The sequence below is a fragment of the Calidris pugnax genome, unplaced genomic scaffold (genome assembly GCF_001431845.1).
Source record: "Calidris pugnax isolate Ruff unplaced genomic scaffold, ASM143184v1 scaffold207, whole genome shotgun sequence".
NCBI classification, from domain to species: domain Eukaryota; kingdom Metazoa; phylum Chordata; class Aves; order Charadriiformes; family Scolopacidae; genus Calidris; species Calidris pugnax.
The window spans coordinates 1,227,397-1,244,313 of record NW_015090931.1 but is presented as its reverse complement, the minus strand read 5'-3'; the positions used below and the strand labels follow the sequence as shown (position 1 = coordinate 1,244,313).

Below are 16,917 nucleotides of genomic sequence, written 5' to 3'. Positions count from 1 at the left end.
CTCAATGTGCCTTGAGGCTGCCTACCTATGAAACCGCTCAAAAGGAAGCAGTCTTCGAGAAATAAGGAGTTAAAATGTAAGATGGGTTCCTTCTTTAAATCCCCTATTTCCCAACAAGGTCAACAATACTGTTTTGCCGCTTGTGCTGGTCTCAGGACTACTCCCTACATTCCTGCATCCTCTCTTGTCATAGCTCTGAGTAGTTGCAGGCCCCGTTTGTGGTCAGTCAGGCTACATTTGCTAGATCTTACCAAATCACGAAGGTAATAAATTGTCTGAAAGAACAGAACGAGTTGATAGGAAGGAACACCAGAACATGAAGTAGTGGCTTCAGCAATTTTAGGATGAACCAAGGTCACTCCGACCTTGCCAAGTACACCAAGAAGCTACCCAAATTAGGAAGAGTTCAGAAGTTTAATCCGAGGAAGACTCACAAGACGATCCCCCACCCTGATGAAGGCACCGGAACTCCCACCAGACGACTCCCCAAAATGGAAGACTCCGCCTATATATGAATATGCATGTAAAGATATGAATATGCATGTAAAGATGATGTAACCTACACTCAAACTTGTAAAAAAAAGCTGCACTGATCGCTAACCGACGGAACTCTTTGTCCAGGGCGGCCTGGAGAGTTCCCCAACGCGTTGTTAATAAATACCTCCTGCTTATAGACTTGAAAACTTAGTCTCTGAACAGTTTCTATTTTCTGAGACTGCAGTTTCTATTTCGCCTTTTGGGGCAAATTCGGCATCACCTACATAGCACCAGAATTGAGGAAAGACTCAAAAATAGGGGGTGATAGCTCTTGTTATTCACCAGAACTTTGTATCAGCAACTTCTAGATAGTACCTTTTCGCCAAAAATAAATTAAACGTTTATGATGTAAACTGGGTACTATATTTATTTGCTGCTCTCTCTTCTGTTAATTGCTATGTTCGCTTAATATCCTGTTGAGTTACATAGCAGTGCTACTATTCTAGAGATGTTTTGAGAGGAGGAACTTTTGTGACAGGAAATATAGTCATCTATGAAATCACACAGGCTAGTTTTCTGAAAAATATATGTACATTTTATATATCAATATATATCTATAGGCTTGGACTAGGAACAAGTGAAATTAAAGGGTCACTCATGGCTAATTACAAAACACCACCTTGGATCACTTGCTCACTGACGTCTCATTGTTAATTTTTAGATTGAAAAAGAAAGACAAGCTAAGCAAACCCCTCAGTTTTTACAGTTACTTTCTCCCATTTGGTAATGATCAGCCACAATGAGTGTCCTCAACTGTTGCCCTCCTAATGCTAAAGCAGTTTGTTTTATCTTAGTTCTTAATTAAAAAAGAAAAAAAGAAGCAAAAGGAATTCCATCACAAGAGAACTGGGAAAGCCTTGTTTTTCTTTAAGCCACAATTACATGTTGCTTCAATCATAGTTAAATTTTCTTTCTTTCCTATGGGGATTCCCCTAGTGTGTCAGTGCATCTGTTCCTAGCATTAGAGCATTTGTCTTTTCCCTTCATCTAGCTGCTTCTTTTCATGAAGCTTGCATGAATTTAATCCTCTTTGAGTCAGATTCAAACAAATTTATCCAAGCTTCAGAAGGAAGGGTGGTGGGTGGACAGGCAGAACATTTAAACAACATAAAAAAGTTTCTTTACATAGAAAAACAGAGCGGCAAAAGGTGTGATTAAATATTCCTTGCAACAGGAAAACTAATACCTACAAATCCCTTCCACTGAAAAAACAGCAGAAGATTTCACTTTCATTTTCTAAGCTGTCTTTGAAAAGATTGTTTGATAGAATTTCAAGTCATGGGACATTTCAGTTCAAATTTTTGTCATGTCAGAAAGTCTTGGCTGCGTAAGAGAAAACAGCTCACAACCTTTCAAAGCCCTCCAAAATTTCAAGTGGTCTGGACCAAAAAACAGCAATGCAAAAGTAAGGCAAACAACCGAAAAACATACAGAAAAGCAGAAAGAAGAGGAAAGAGAAGGCAGAGGTCTATACCACACACACATCTTACAGAAAGGAGATACAGAATAGATGAAAAGAAACAAGAAATAGATTTCATATAGATCATTTTCCTAGGCTTAAACATATCAGAATAATTCAGCAATCCTCCTTATATAACCTGCCATATCTTGGCATTGCTCTAAAGACAGAGAGGTGAAGCATCCCTTTATGCATCATGGAATTTGGTTTGGGTTTGTGACTGGAAGCTATAAGATCTGCTGAAAGATACAGTGGAAAGAGACCTTCTGTTTTGTCTTGCAACTCCAGTTTAAAACATTCCAGAAGCACCTGTAAAGGCATTAACCACCTTCAGCTTTTTGAATTGTAAAAACAATGTCAACTGAGACGACTGTCATACTGCTCAGGACATTGCTATTTGTCATCTCTAATTTAATTCATCAGTACTTATTAGGAAAACCTTACCTGGGGAAGGTGGGGGGTGGGGGAAGTCTGTTATCCCTGATATAATATATAAGTATTAAATTTCCTAAAATAATGAAAAAACCAAAACTTTCAAAGAAGTGTATTTCGACTCAAAATTGAACATAATTCTAGTGGAAAACAGACCTTTGAGGTACTAAAGTATCTCTGCATCAAATATAAACCTACTTGAGGAGGAGTGGAAAATCTCTGAAAATTTCAATAGCAGCAATAAATTGTCGATTCTGTTTTCGTAGTAAATGAATACTTGACATTGCTTATGACAGAACCACTCGACTGATAAACAACTTCACAGAACAGAAACCAGCTGTCTTCTGACAAACAAGAAAGCCTACATTTGCTGAATAACATATGTCATGTTTGTCCATTTTTTCTTTTTTTCTTTCGCTTTTTTTAGATAAAGTTCCTTTTGTGCTGAAAAAGACAGCCATTTCCCCCTCTTCACTACTACTTCATTTACTACTTTTACCAGCTCCTCTTCTCTTTGCCTGAGTAACAGCTTGAGTTTCCTCTAGCTCTTTAAGGACCGAGGAATAACGTGGTGAAAAATAATCCGCTAGCAGACTAGAAAAACCCTCCTAATAAGCTGTATGTTTATGATTGCTGCTCAGTCTCTCTTCTTTGCTTTCATCACAAGTCCCTAAATGCTGCTCTGCATTATCTACCAATTAGTTACACCAGTTCTAATCTGTACCAAGCCAGGCCTACATAAACCCTTCTCACATCATACAGCCTCACGAGCCAGCTCTGGCTTGCCAAGTCACCTCTGTCTGGTTAACCACACTGGCAGCACTTCCTTGCTTCCTACCAGGAGTGCTGAGCACCCTCAAGAAGAGATGGTGCTGAGCTCCTTTCTCATATAAAATGCCATTTCCCTCTCCTTGGATAATGATTACATTCATGGTTGATAGAAAGAGAGGGTAATTCTGAAAAAAACAAAGTTAAAAACGCAGCATGTGCTTCAAGGTATTGAAAAGTATTACTGTCTCTCTTTTTAATGAGGCAAATAACAGCATCTGTCTTCTCACTGGTACGGGCACATGCTGCTCGTTAGCATTAAGAGGAGTCAAGGAGCTGTACAGATACCATTTCATTACTATGCACACAGGATTATCTACCTGTATTACCCCGAATTTGGGACTTCTGACTGGTTACAAGGAAATTCGTGTACTCTCTCCTATCTGCCAGGACACTTTGAAGGAGGAGGAAAAAGCCTGACAAAGAAGATGCCAAACTGTAATTCTAGTAAATAATTTCAAGCAGAATGTCATAGTCAATTGCATATTTAAAGACTGAAAGCAGGCTCGCATTTGTAAACAAATCATTCATTTTGGCTTCGTTTCAAGGACTGCTCCAGGCTTTCTGTTTATCAGAGACAAATGGCAAAGTGACGAGTCCTGCATCGTAAAATTTTGTAACACTCAGAAGCAGAACTTCTGAGAGAGAAAAATCTAAAACATCTACAACTCAATGCATTATTGCAGCATGGGGGTTTTGGTGTTTTTATTTGCCTGCCAGCTTTTCTTGTGGGAGGACTGAAGTTCCTCCAGTGTACCATAAATCAAACTTCAGATGGATATATTATTTAGTGCCATGAAGAAGGATGAACCTCCCCATACTGATGCAGAAAATAGAGGTGGCTACAAAACCACCCAGGATCATCTTGGGAAAATTAGTTTAATACTTAGCAGCTTCCTTAAAGCCTAGAAGAATGCTGCTAGCCATGACAGGGAAGCTAATCCTCATGAATCACACATACTGATGTTGTGACATGAACCAGTACTTGATCAGGAGAAAAAACTGCCACAAAGTCCTAGCTGAAGAGGATACACCTAGATCAGCAAGGTGCCAGTTGGTCAGCCCCCAAGGCAGATCTCCTGGCTATGGGGCAAGGCCTTTTGTTTTGACACAAGACACAGAGAGCCACACATCTATGAATGCTGGTGCACAGTCAGCTGTGTTAGAGGACATGTCCTGTTGTAATGATGAATGCAAAGTATGCAAAACTGGACTGCAGAGACTGCAGTTCCAATCTGATTTTGTAGGATAAGGATGTGCAGCGTAATTGCATAACTGACAACATGTGTTACGTATTAGGTTACTTCATTGACTAAATCACAAGTGAAGAGTAAACAAGTCTAAGTGTTCAAAGTGCAGATCTACTGAAAACCTTCTTTATTTTAGAATTATTTTGGAATACCTTTACAGGAAAATATAATGGACTTAAAGTTTTTCTCTACTATTAATTTATGAAGAGTAAAAAGTACTTAAATGTTTTATTTGCAGTAAATCTGAATTCTTCATACGGACAGCTCCGCAGTTCTCCTTTGCTGACTGATGCTAATAAAAAGTAGTTCTGTAGTTGTATTTGATGCTTAAAGCAAATAAAAACCCTAGTACTCTATAATCTTCTATCTACCAAAGCTAAAACTTGGCAAAAGATCATGGAATATTGAAGTCCTACAGCTAACATTGTCACAAACTGGACAACACTGACAGAAGTTGACTTGATGGAGCTCTATTTCTACTAATGTGTATTCATTAGTAATTTTATTTCCCAGAGCTTGTGTAGATGCATTTTGGGACAACGTGTGAGGGTTCTGTAATTAAAACTTAATCTTTGTTACACTTAATGAAAATGGAAGCTGCAAATACTACTTTGATCACGTAACTCTGCAAGTCAGTTTACTTCTTATGAAAATGCAGTTGGTCAAATTTTAGTAGGAAGTAAAATCCTACTGCTTCAAGATGGCTTTTAAAATAACTTCATCTTTTCGGACAACATGCAGTTTAAAGAACAACATCTCGGCACATAAGAAAGCTTATCAAATTTATATAGACACTGTGTAGTCCAGGATTCCAAATTATTTCAAATGAAATTTAAGATGCTTGAGTTCACAGTGGTTACCCTTCTTGACAAAAACTGACAAAGAAATGTCTATTCTGTGGTGCTGCACATGGTAAAGAGATCTGCAGGCAGGCAAGACGACACAACAAAAAGAGTACAGGCACACACCCCAATAATCTCTCAGCAAGACTTACTGGCATAGGCATGGTACCCTACAGTCACAGCTGAAGTACATTCAAAGACAGCTCAAGTCACACTCAATCTAGCTCACAAGCATCTGCACAACCCTTGCCTGTTTTTATCCTTCCTGGCTTAAAATCAGGCAGGCTTTAATCACACCCATGGGTGAAGTTTCATAGAAATTCGCTTCAGAAAATGGTAATTTTGAAAGAACCTAAAGCAGATCATTCAGCACTTCAGCAATTCAGTACATTCAGAATAAAGATCAACTTGAAATTAATCCCTTTTCTGAGAATATCATAGTTTTCAGCAGCTGTTCTAGGCTACAGCCAAGTTACAAGTGTTTCCTACCCTAATGTTAATGCAGTTTTAGTTTAGTTTACAGACTAAGGCCTAAGCAAGTTTTTAATGCCTGATTTAGTTTTGGAACATAACAAAAAACTCAAAGCATTCTATAACATTTTTGCCATGTTTATGCTTTCTGTTTTGTGAGTCCCATCACAATACATGTAATAACAAACACACACATAACAAATCCTATGGGCTTATAGCACCTCTCCTTCACTTGAGAGATTCAAGACTGAGCTACAGAGACACCTGCCCCTTCTGCTTGTTCCTTCACAGAGCCCCATTCCATCACGCACATTGTCAGACTTTTAGCAAAATGGTGGGGAATCCTTTACCACATGTACAGCCTTTACCTGCTGGAATAGAGCATAGGTTGATCACGTTGCTCATCTACATTCAAGGAAGAAGAAGAAATTGTGGTAGCCAAGGAAGCTGCTTCAAACAGAGATGGAGTGCTTGGCACTAGATCCGGCCGGTGTCGCGAAGCTAGGACTGCATACACAAAAGTAAAGCGCAACGTTAACAAATTTAATTTCAAATTGAATCCAAGAGTCTTTATGCAAGTATATGGAGTCACATAATGCTCTCAGCAGCTTCTTGAAGCTTTGAATAGATGAGACTGTACTGTTCATGTGCCCATAGACATGCTCTTCTGTGTTACAGGGTGAATTCCAGCTGCTAGCCGCAGCACATTCAGCAGAATACAGAGCAACCCCCAAGGTCAAATATTATACAGTGGTATGAATATGTGATGAATTCTTATAAGTTCTGGGACTGGTCTCACATTACCAGGGCCCTGTTTTCAGATGGGATTAGGTGGCTGGTTCTCCTTTGAGCCTGTCTGCAGATGAAAGGGGAAAAGTCTGTGTCTCTTCAAAAGACTCTGGGAACAAAGAACTGAGCTTCAAAACACTTCCTGTGACATATTTGTTTAAAAGTCAGGGAAAAGAATAGCACTGGCTCTGGCCTTAATCTGCTACCTGGGCTGGATAAATTTTTGTAGGATTCCCTGAAATCCAAAAGACTAGCTTCATACTATAACTTTGATTCTGGCTTCCTCTTGCTCCAGGAAGCAAGAGAAAGTCCATTCTGCCAAATATGACTAAAAACTCTTCATGAGAATAACCTGACTCTCAAGTTCTGAAAGATCAGCCAGATTGGCAGCTTTCCAGTTATAGGGCTTCTAGAGCTTATACTAAGTTATTTTAAAACATTGTTGAGGCTGTTGATTTGAAAGACATTACCTTCTTCATCAAGGCTGGCGTAGCTTTGTCCTTCAGCAAGAATGCCACGCTTTTCATCCTTCCACTCCTGGCTAACTGCGCACACTATTTCTTGTGATGCTGCCTTTAAGGCTGTGATGGAATTGCACCGTTTCTTTGAAGGTGAAGACTTTAAAGCTGCATTACCAAATGAACATAGGTGTTGAATGATGTCATCTTATCTCCCTATACATCTTTAACAGCACATAGAAAAGCAAGTGATCTATAGAGTTTCTGAATACAGTTGAAGAACATATCCAGATACAACCCACTTATCAACTATTATATTAAAACTAGATCCAAAAATATTGTTATTTCATCTATGCATGGAGTACTTTTGTCTTTTTCTGGGGTTTCTTACTGCTCATAGAACAAAAACTCAAGTCAGTTGATCACCTTTGACATCACTAAGTTACAAATCTTCTATGGAGTATCAAGCCATGTAATCAGAGACAGAATGATAAAGAAAAAAAATGGAATACAGGGAAACTAAAACGCCATTTGGAGCATTCTGAGAGGTTATGATAATTTCCTCGATCTGTGAACAACTGCTATAGTAGATGTATGTGCTACTACAAAATTTCCACTTCAGTGACACATGTCAAACATCATCTTTGGGTAAAATAAACAATTTCAAAATGTTGCTGGCTTGTACACTTGTAAAAAGCATCCCCTTTTTAATTCTTAACAGGGCCTCTCTGCTTACAATGGCATTTTGCGTGAAAATCTAGGATCTGACCATTGCCACTACTACTGAACCATGATCCCCATTTCTAGTTCTTCTCCAGAAGGATGTCAGCCTGTTCATTTAGTGTTTTTCAGTTGTCAGCTGCTGACCTCCATGCATTGGCTGCAAGGTTACTTCAGATGCACTGCAATAGTTCATATTGAGCCCTAATATAAAATTCAAATTAAAAGTATCAAAGCCACTTGGCTTAAGACTGTAGAAGAGATTCAGATACATAGCTCCAGGATATTGTTGAAAAAATAATATTGTAGATAGCTGCTGATCTAGCCTCTGCCTGAGGCTGAATCTGCTTATTATGTTTTTATTGTTATTTATGGAGACTTGTTCTGTGCACTAGAGGAAAAAACACACATTCAAAACAGGGCTTAAGAGTTTGAGCTGAAATGTCTAAATTAAAGTTCAGAAACAATGTTCCTGAAGGTAGAATGCTTGCAATTCTTTGTTTTATGAAAGAACAATAATGCATTTTAACCATCGAACCACATAAAAAGTAGATTAATAGCCTTGTATACAAAACAGATCAGTAAGAGTGGGATATTAGGACAGCTTAATAGTCTGCAAAAATGAGACAGACAAATTAAGTTTAGAGAGAAAATTAAGCATGATGTCCTTAATTGTACATTGTAGTTTTGAAATACAGAATGGGTTGTGTCTTGTGCTGACAAAAATCTAGCAGTCAGAATTAGAAAGAACTGAAAAAAGACTCAAAAGTTCAGAAAACATATATGGCTGTGTGAGACATTTATTTTGTCCAACACACAAAGTATCAAGTTGACGACTCCTTACTCTCTATCAGTACGGAGGAGTTTGAGTATTGTCTCAGACAACAGAGCTCCCACCAGTTCTCTGTAAGAGATCTGAGCCTCAGGAGACTCCTTCCTCCTTTCAGCTGAATTTAGCTTCATGTTTTTTCATATTACATGAGATTCTTTTATTTTGATATTAATCACCCCTTTCTGAAGGATTTAACTTTTAACACCTTAAGTTATTAATTTGTGCTAGTATTTGTCATCATCCATGTTTCACTTACATCTCATTTAGCTTTGTCCTTCATCTCTCTATCCTCTATCCACCTGGACTTGTTTCTTGCTCCAGATAACTAATGACAATGCTAAGAGACTGGCATAACACTGGTCAAAAAGGTATGTACAAAACACCTTCTTTCAGTTTGATAGAATGCCATATGCTCGATACTCTTTCTGTACTATTTGAGCCAAGTGTCCATTCCACATTTTGACATTCAACTCCAAACCAAATACAGTTCTGCGAGTAGGATTATCAAACTGCTAACTAGGATCCATTTTAGGTTACAAGTTTTTCTATAAACTACATAATTCTACCCAGTCAATTTATATTTATTTGTCAAGAACTCTGCTTTATAAGAAGACCCAAGAAACCCACAAAACACTGTTTTCTAGAAGCTACGCAGAAACATCCCTTCTCTAACAGAAAAAAAAAAAAAAGTGCTATTTCAGCACCTCCACAGATTTAAAAAATAATTTGGCAGTAAAGCAGTAAATTAGTATGGATGCATACTATTTAAACAAATTGATCCGTAGGTCTTTATAATAAAGTTTTATACCACTTGCTTCAATTGTCAAAAAAAACCTCATTGCTTAATTAACCAGAAGAGCTTTTCCCCAAAGAGCAGCTCGGGCCACAGTGAACCCCAGGCACCCATCTTTGCCATGCTGGAATATTCATCAGGTCTTCCTGCAAGCCTTTCTCACCGTACACACATTGAATGCATCTCATTGGTTGTCACCATCCTTCTCTCCATCTCTTGTGATGCTTCAGACTGAATACCCTTTCACTAGCCTGACTCATAGAGGAATTATCTATCAATTCATTAATATTTATAAGACTCTCCAAAAGTTCTATTTTCCTGAATAGCTGTCACAACATATCAGGCACATAGGGAATCACTAGTTAGGGTTAATTCAAATTCTCTCTTTTTCTTCTAAAGACTACTTCTCTCTACTTAAAATATCTCATTTCTTTTTTTTTCTTCTTTTTTAGTTCAGCTACTCAGCTTTCTCCTTTCATCACTGTATCCTATCCTTTTTCTCTTATTTAGCAATTTCACAAAGTACCCATGACCTACACTTCTGATTTCTTGTTGCTCTTTTTTACCAGTTTTTCCTCTTCTTTCTTGCTCTTTTAGAGCAAGTGATCTCTCTGTCCTTATCTTGACCCACAAGCCTTTTGTTATATTTTTCTCCCCCTGTCCACTGAGGAGGGGAGTGATAGAACAGCTTTGGTAGACACCTGGCCTCCAGCCAGGATCAACCCACCACACCATTTAAGTTGCTAATAGTAATATGTATCTTACCCTTGAGAATAAATTAAAAGATAAAGGAAGGAGAAATGAGGGGGAAAACTAGATACAGGTGATAGGGACAAAGACAAAAGACCTTATTAATATCCATCTTCTGATTGTTTTCCTTGATAGAGCACGAAGAAATCCATATCAAAGCGATGAATGCCTGTCTTTTCAAACATGCTGGAGGTGGCATTTAAACAATCTTTAATTTGCAAACTACATAAAGTCAAGTCAAAGGGGCTATTCCTATGAGTAACAAATGTAGGACTGGACACACGATTAGATCATGAAATTTATCTTTACATCAATGCCAATATAAGGGAACTGCTTAACCATAAGATGCCCCTAATGTGACAAAAAATACATAGCAAATAATCCTCTATAATTTACTGCTAGAGTAAAATCTCATTAGCTCCAGTGAAGAAACTCAACTTCTGGCAATGTAAGTGCTATATGAAGTTGAATAAAGGATCCTTTTATTGCCAAGACAGGAGTGTTACAAAGTAACATTTATAAAAATATCTCAAAGTGACAACTTTCTTACCTTGAACTTTCTTGAAAACTCTTGTACTCATAAACTTCAAAAATCTGTCTGCATAAAAACTTGGCCGGTGAACTGAAACAGTGTCCTACAGGGTTGAAAAAGCTCTCAGTCACATTTGCCATAAGTAAATCACAAGTAAATTGTCAAGAAAGAAACTGGACACCTCAGGTAAACTACATCACACATTTCACTCAGAACAAGCCAACCCTAACAAGTTTTTCCTTTTTAAAGGTTCATTCTTCAAGAACTGTTCTTTAAGTATTTTATATATGAAATTAGGAGTTATGAATTATACAGCCATATTCTGCAAAATATTCCTAGCATTTGAATATTTCTTTCCACATTATGTACACCTTTCAGTTATAGATTCATCGATGTCCTGCTAAGTGGCTGTTGTCTTGTGTAAGTTATAAGGACAACCTGATCATTTTAGCTGCTTTTTGAAAAATCAACAAATAGAATCAGAGCATGTACTGGGAAATGGAGCTAAGATTTCAGTAACAGCCCAAATCATGTGGTGACTACAAATATACTGAAGCTAGATCTTTCCTGGTTAACCTAAGTCAAAGTTCCATTAGCTAAAATATCAGCAGTTTAAAAAATAAATATAAAATCTACTTACTCCATCATAAACAAGAGCTTTCCAAGAATGTTCCAGCTTCTTCATTAATCTAAGCATATAAAAATGAAATAAGAGCTGCTTTATAAAAATTCCACATTTTTAAGTAATTTCAGAATAGTTTATTTCATAAAACATGAAATTCAACTTTACCTGTAAGACTGAAGAATATCAATAATACCCATAAATAAAAGTAGCTTTTCTCCTTTATGGCTTTTAGCTGGAATACCTCCCATTCTGAAAGAAAAAACAAAAATGTAGTTAGATTACTTTTTAAGAATTCTCTGATCATCAGTTAGCAGGTGAACTATAACCCACAAAATGCACACATCAAAGCTAGATGCTACAGTGCAAAGTAAGCCAAATGTGGGTCACTTAGCATACAACTGATTTTAAACGGCAAACCTAAAGTATCTGGGATCCAGTGGTAAATATCCATTAAAACCATTAAAAACAAAAACTATTTTAGGATCACTTTTAGATAGAATTGGAAATATTTAGATGGTCTGAAAATTGGAAAGAAGTAGACAACAGTATATTATTAAGGAAAATAAATAATTTTGCCTAGCTAACGGGGAATTTGTCACTTTATTGATCACATGTAACAAACCTGTAAAGAGCCTGCACATTATTCCAAATCTGAAAAGGTTGTTTTGTGTATTTTTCACTAAAAATTATTTACGTGCCTTTCCAAAATTTCTCTACAGAAAATTAGCAATAGAAAAAGTAGCAGTATCAAGCTGAGAAGCCTGGCTGCCTGGATGTCCACTTGGTTCAGAGTATTTATTTAGCCATGACATTAAAGAAGAAGGTGCTCATCCTAAGACTCTCTCTTCCTATTCCATCACCTAGAAAAAAGGGTCCATTGTTTTCAGAACCAGAAACCGAAACCCAGTTTTCAGTCTGTGAGCTTCTGTTGAAATTGATGGACCCACCACAAAAGCAGAAAAAAAAACAGACTGAAAATGCAACACATGCAATACCTCCAAACCTTTTTTAAGTTCGAGAAATAAGTAATACATACCTAAAACAACTACCAAAGACATAGTAGAGAGTCTATTCCCCATTCTGCCATGAAAGCACAGTAGACCCTTCCCCCAACAAAACAGGGCTACCATCATCTCAAGCTTTTTTGGGGGAGGAGAGGAAGTTTTATTTGATTATTCTAGGCACAAAGGAAACCATTAAGAACAAGCCGAGTTTACATTACTGTAAAACCCCGCTACCATAAACTCCATCTCAATTAACTGGTCAGACATTCACAAGTGTGAAGTGGTTTACAAAACTATATTCTGTCAGCTTTTCCTGGAAGCTACAACTGTAAATTCAATCCCATACAAGCAGCAGTTATTGCTATTGGGTATCCATTCTCATCCTCATACTGGTATGGCCTTACAACAAACCACAGCAGAAGACCTACCTAGGGTTTTTTTTGCTAAGACCTAGGCTTATTTTCATCCACCTCAGTGAGGTTTGCCACGCAGGCTTGCTTTCAGCAGTGGTACTACACTGCTCAGGATCTACTGATCCAGGCAACGCTCCATTAACTCAAGTGACGTGGGAGCCCAGGGTGGGTTTCCATACATAATAACCACAGTGACTTTCTGGGATGACCTATATGACTTTCGGCTTTTAGTTAAAAAAACCAAACCAAACCAAAACCCAACACTCCCTAAACTGCCAGTGCAACACCTCTGTCACCACTCAAGAGCATTCACCACCTCCTATGTGAATGTGAGTAATGCTGTAAAAACTGGGTGAAATTCAACTTGAATTTATATTCTAGAGCTCTGAATACCTGGAAACTCTCTCTAAATGCTAAATATCACCATTCTCTCATTTGTTTGCTACAGGTTTAAGCACATGTTCCTATATCATCAGTTGTATTTACCTAGACAGCTCCCTTGGCAACCAGGAGAAGAGTAAATCCTTAATTTGAAATGAAACCCTCATTATAATGAAAGACTGATTATATAAAATGAGAATGGTGAACATAATGCTCTCAGTAACACTAAAAATATTTAAAAGGAAACAACAGAATAACTATTGTCTATATACCCAAATTTCTGATGCAGTTTTTGCTAGATAGAAAAATATGAGGAAAGCAGTTCTTAAACTCAGAAAATATCATATGTGGATATGACTGCATGTCAGTCGTTGATGATATAGTACTAAGTATACTATTTTGAGATAAAAATGACCAGTGTAGGGATATCCATTTCCATGTTGTTAAACAGTTTTTGCTTGTGGCTCATCAAGCTGCTTCCAGTTAAAATTAGATAATACCTGGGCCTCCTGTAATAGCTGTCTCATAATGTCTCTTTTATTAACGAATGCACTTGTGCATACACAAGTCACTCTGAACTAAGCAAATTTGCTATCATATATTTAAAGATGATCAATTTACTAATAAACATTTTAATTTCCTGCTCTGCAGCAAATCTTGGTGGTCCAGCTTTTTGGGGGGAAAAAAAAAAAGGCTTAATCTTTCAATTCCTGAAATGCTGTGTATTCTGATTTGCCCCTTAATATCAAGTGGCAAAGAGTGAAGAAACAGAATGTGCAAGCTGTAACAGTAGCCTTAAGAGCAGGTTATGGCACTTACGTGTTTGTTGTTTCTGTGGTGACGGAGTCCCCTGACTTCCCAGGGCCCTGTATGGACTCCATGGCTGTAGAATAGAGAACCTTCTGCCCTCCAGGACGTTTTGTGTCCGATGCGCTCTGGGAACACTCTCCCTCTTTTTCTTTCATGTTACTGTTCAGTATGTGGATTCCCAGTAGCAGACTGTAATCCATGATCTTAAAACTTTCTAGAACCTATGAACAAAGAAGAAATGGCTGTACTGAAACACAAAAAGGCTACATACAATATGAATTACACAGCAGCACTAAGTAAAAATAGGCCTCCAAAGCACAAGTTTCTCTTATTAGGGAAATGTGTGAAATTACAATTAAACAAAAATCTTTTACTATCCCACACAGCCAAGGTGCTAGTTATCTAATAAGCTCAATGCTCTTATTGCGAGTGGGAAAGAGAGATGCATAGCTGAAATGTAACCTGATGTTATTCTGTCGTCAAGGAAGATATGTCTAATCAGCACCTTTTTAATTTATAGCAAATAATCAATTAATAGTTCCACCACATTCTTATAAACTACAGACATTTTTGAAGTCACCTCTTAATGCATGTTCCAGACTTTACCAAGCATTTTTGCCTAGACTACTCTCTACCTCCCCTCCACCTCCTGTTTATAACTGAAGAAGCATTCTTGGAGAACTTTCAAATGTCAAAAAAAACCATTTGCTACCACCCCCTCATTAACAGCTGATGGGATTTGGGTACAAACTCATGCATCTCTCTTTATTAAGCTAAACAGAGCCTATCTAAACTGCAAAGGCAGTTTTATCTCTGAAGCATGACATAACCAACCAGCCTTCTCTTCTAGCTCTACCAATTATTTTTGTCTCTGTCAGTAGGTGAGTTCTCTTTTACCTTTCATGTACATGTACTGCCATAAGTTTCTAGCCTGTTAAATCATTATGAATTCTGGCATACTGCCATTAATAGGAAATACAGTTCAAGTCAATATGTAAACATGAACTAAAATAAGCTATGATCACATTTCATAATGCGGCCAAACTGTTAGCAGGGAGCAGCTGTGTTCAATATCTCATGTAACAGCAGTGCTAAATTGAGGGAGAAAAACCAGTAGCAACCAGGAAGGATATGCTGTGCCACTCACCTATCCTTTACCTCATGCACCTCAGCAGTGACTCATGATATGTTTTGGCACACAATGCCCTAAGATAATGGTGTCATTTTTGGCATGGAATCAAGAGGCAACAGTACATCATTTTACATGAAGAAGAAAAAAAATATGATTTTGCAGGGATGACAAATAAAGAGCAGTACTCCAGTAATGTCATTTTGATGAAGACTATCAAAGTATAAATAGTTTTACACAAAACACTGAGACAGTTTGTGAACTTTAAGACACATTTTACAAATCCAAAATGAGATCACCAGGAAAAGTCTAGTGGTGTGCAAAGCTGTACGAAGAAGAAAAAGGAGTCTACTACTTAACACAGCCCTAGAGATAATTTAAACTCCAATGTCTAAGTATATAGGCAAAGAGGTAGAAAAGCTCTGTTCCACTCCATCTATATTCCTTATGTATTCAATATACTAAGTAGAAGCCAAATGTACAATACAGCTGAATTCTTTTCAATCTCTGGCATTTATCTTCCATGAGGAACATGGCGTTTTAATTTTAGCACTGTTGTAAGCATTTAAAGTGAAGAAACAAAGCATAACATGCTGTAGTCTAAGCGCGGAAAGGCATATCCTTGTTCTGATTTCCAGACACAAAGGAGGAGTTCAGAGACAGGATAGGTTTAATCTTGCTCAGAGTAATCCTGCACAGGGGCGGGTTAGTTCAAATGGAACAACAAAAAGGCTGCAAACGTATGGCCCTCAGTACGCCACCCATGACAGAACTCACACAGCGAGTCATGGTACAACAACCAAGCATATTCTAAATCACCACAGAACATGGTAACGAAATTTTATTGCACATTGTGTGGCAATGTGACTAATAACTTCCTGTTTTATGATCATGAATTGCAAAACCAGCACAGCTAGCAGGTACAAAGGCACAGACACCTGGAGCTAAATAAGTTCTAGAATTTTTTTTACTACCTACTTATTGCTACCCTTTACTCAGACTTTCTCAAAAAAGAAACTTCTCTATAATGAATTTGTTAAAAATGTGTAATCAGTGGATGACAAAGCAAAACCTAAAAACCAATTTATGCTCTCTAAAAATACTTAAGTAGTACAGTCAGGAACACTGTTTATGCAAAACCAGATTAGAACAACCATTCAGGCTTGAAAAAGGCGTTGCCACTTTAAATTTAGAGTTATAAACATAACTGCTGACAGTTCTGCCTTCAACCTATTCTTTATTGCCTTTAGAATTAGATTACATTAGACGTATTATGATTTAACTGCACTAATTACATAACATACATATAGGATTGGACGTAGCCTCATGGAAGGGTGTGGTATAATGTGCTGCTGCTTCTTCCACAGGGACCTCTTAGATCTTCGTAAGTCAATTCATCTGACTGCACCAATTCACCACTGTCATTTAAACCCATGCTACTTACACTATGCAATGGACTAAAAATCTCTTGACCACTTATGACTTTGTTCTAGGATTACTGAAAAAACACCATGAAAATAAGTAGCTATTTTGTTATTCCAGCTCATTATGAAATGACCAACGGGATGAGGTTTAACAAGGCCAAGTGCCGGGTCCTGCACTTCGGTCACAACAACCCCAGGCAGCGCTACAGGCTGGGGGCAGAGTGGCTGGAGAGCTGCTGGGCAGAAAAGGACCTGGGGGTGTTGGTCGACTGTCGGCTGAACATGAGCCAGCAGTGTGCCCAGGTGGCCAAGAAGGCCAACAGCATCCTGGCCTGTATCAAGAACAGTGTGGCGAGTAGAGCCCGAGAGGTGATCGTCCCCCTGTACTCGGCACTGGTGAGGCCCCACCTCGAGTACTGTGTCCAATTTTGGGCCCCC

At 38.0% G+C, this 16,917-nt stretch overlaps 1 protein-coding gene across 1 annotated transcript in view; it reads right to left on the bottom strand.

Moving 5' to 3' along the window:
• The window catches only part of PIP5K1B (phosphatidylinositol-4-phosphate 5-kinase, type I, beta), a 101,146-nt gene that overhangs the window by 12,210 nt on the left and 72,019 nt on the right, over positions 1-16,917 (bottom strand). The window contains exons 8-13 of the mRNA XM_014951662.1: positions 13,936-14,147; positions 11,484-11,567; positions 11,334-11,382; positions 10,712-10,796; positions 7,079-7,234; positions 6,188-6,326 (exon numbers count right to left, since the gene is read on the bottom strand). Coding sequence (XP_014807148.1) covers positions 6,188-6,326; positions 7,079-7,234; positions 10,712-10,796; positions 11,334-11,382; positions 11,484-11,567; positions 13,936-14,147 — 725 coding nt within the window. The remainder of the gene's footprint in view (positions 1-6,187; positions 6,327-7,078; positions 7,235-10,711; positions 10,797-11,333; positions 11,383-11,483; positions 11,568-13,935; positions 14,148-16,917) is intronic.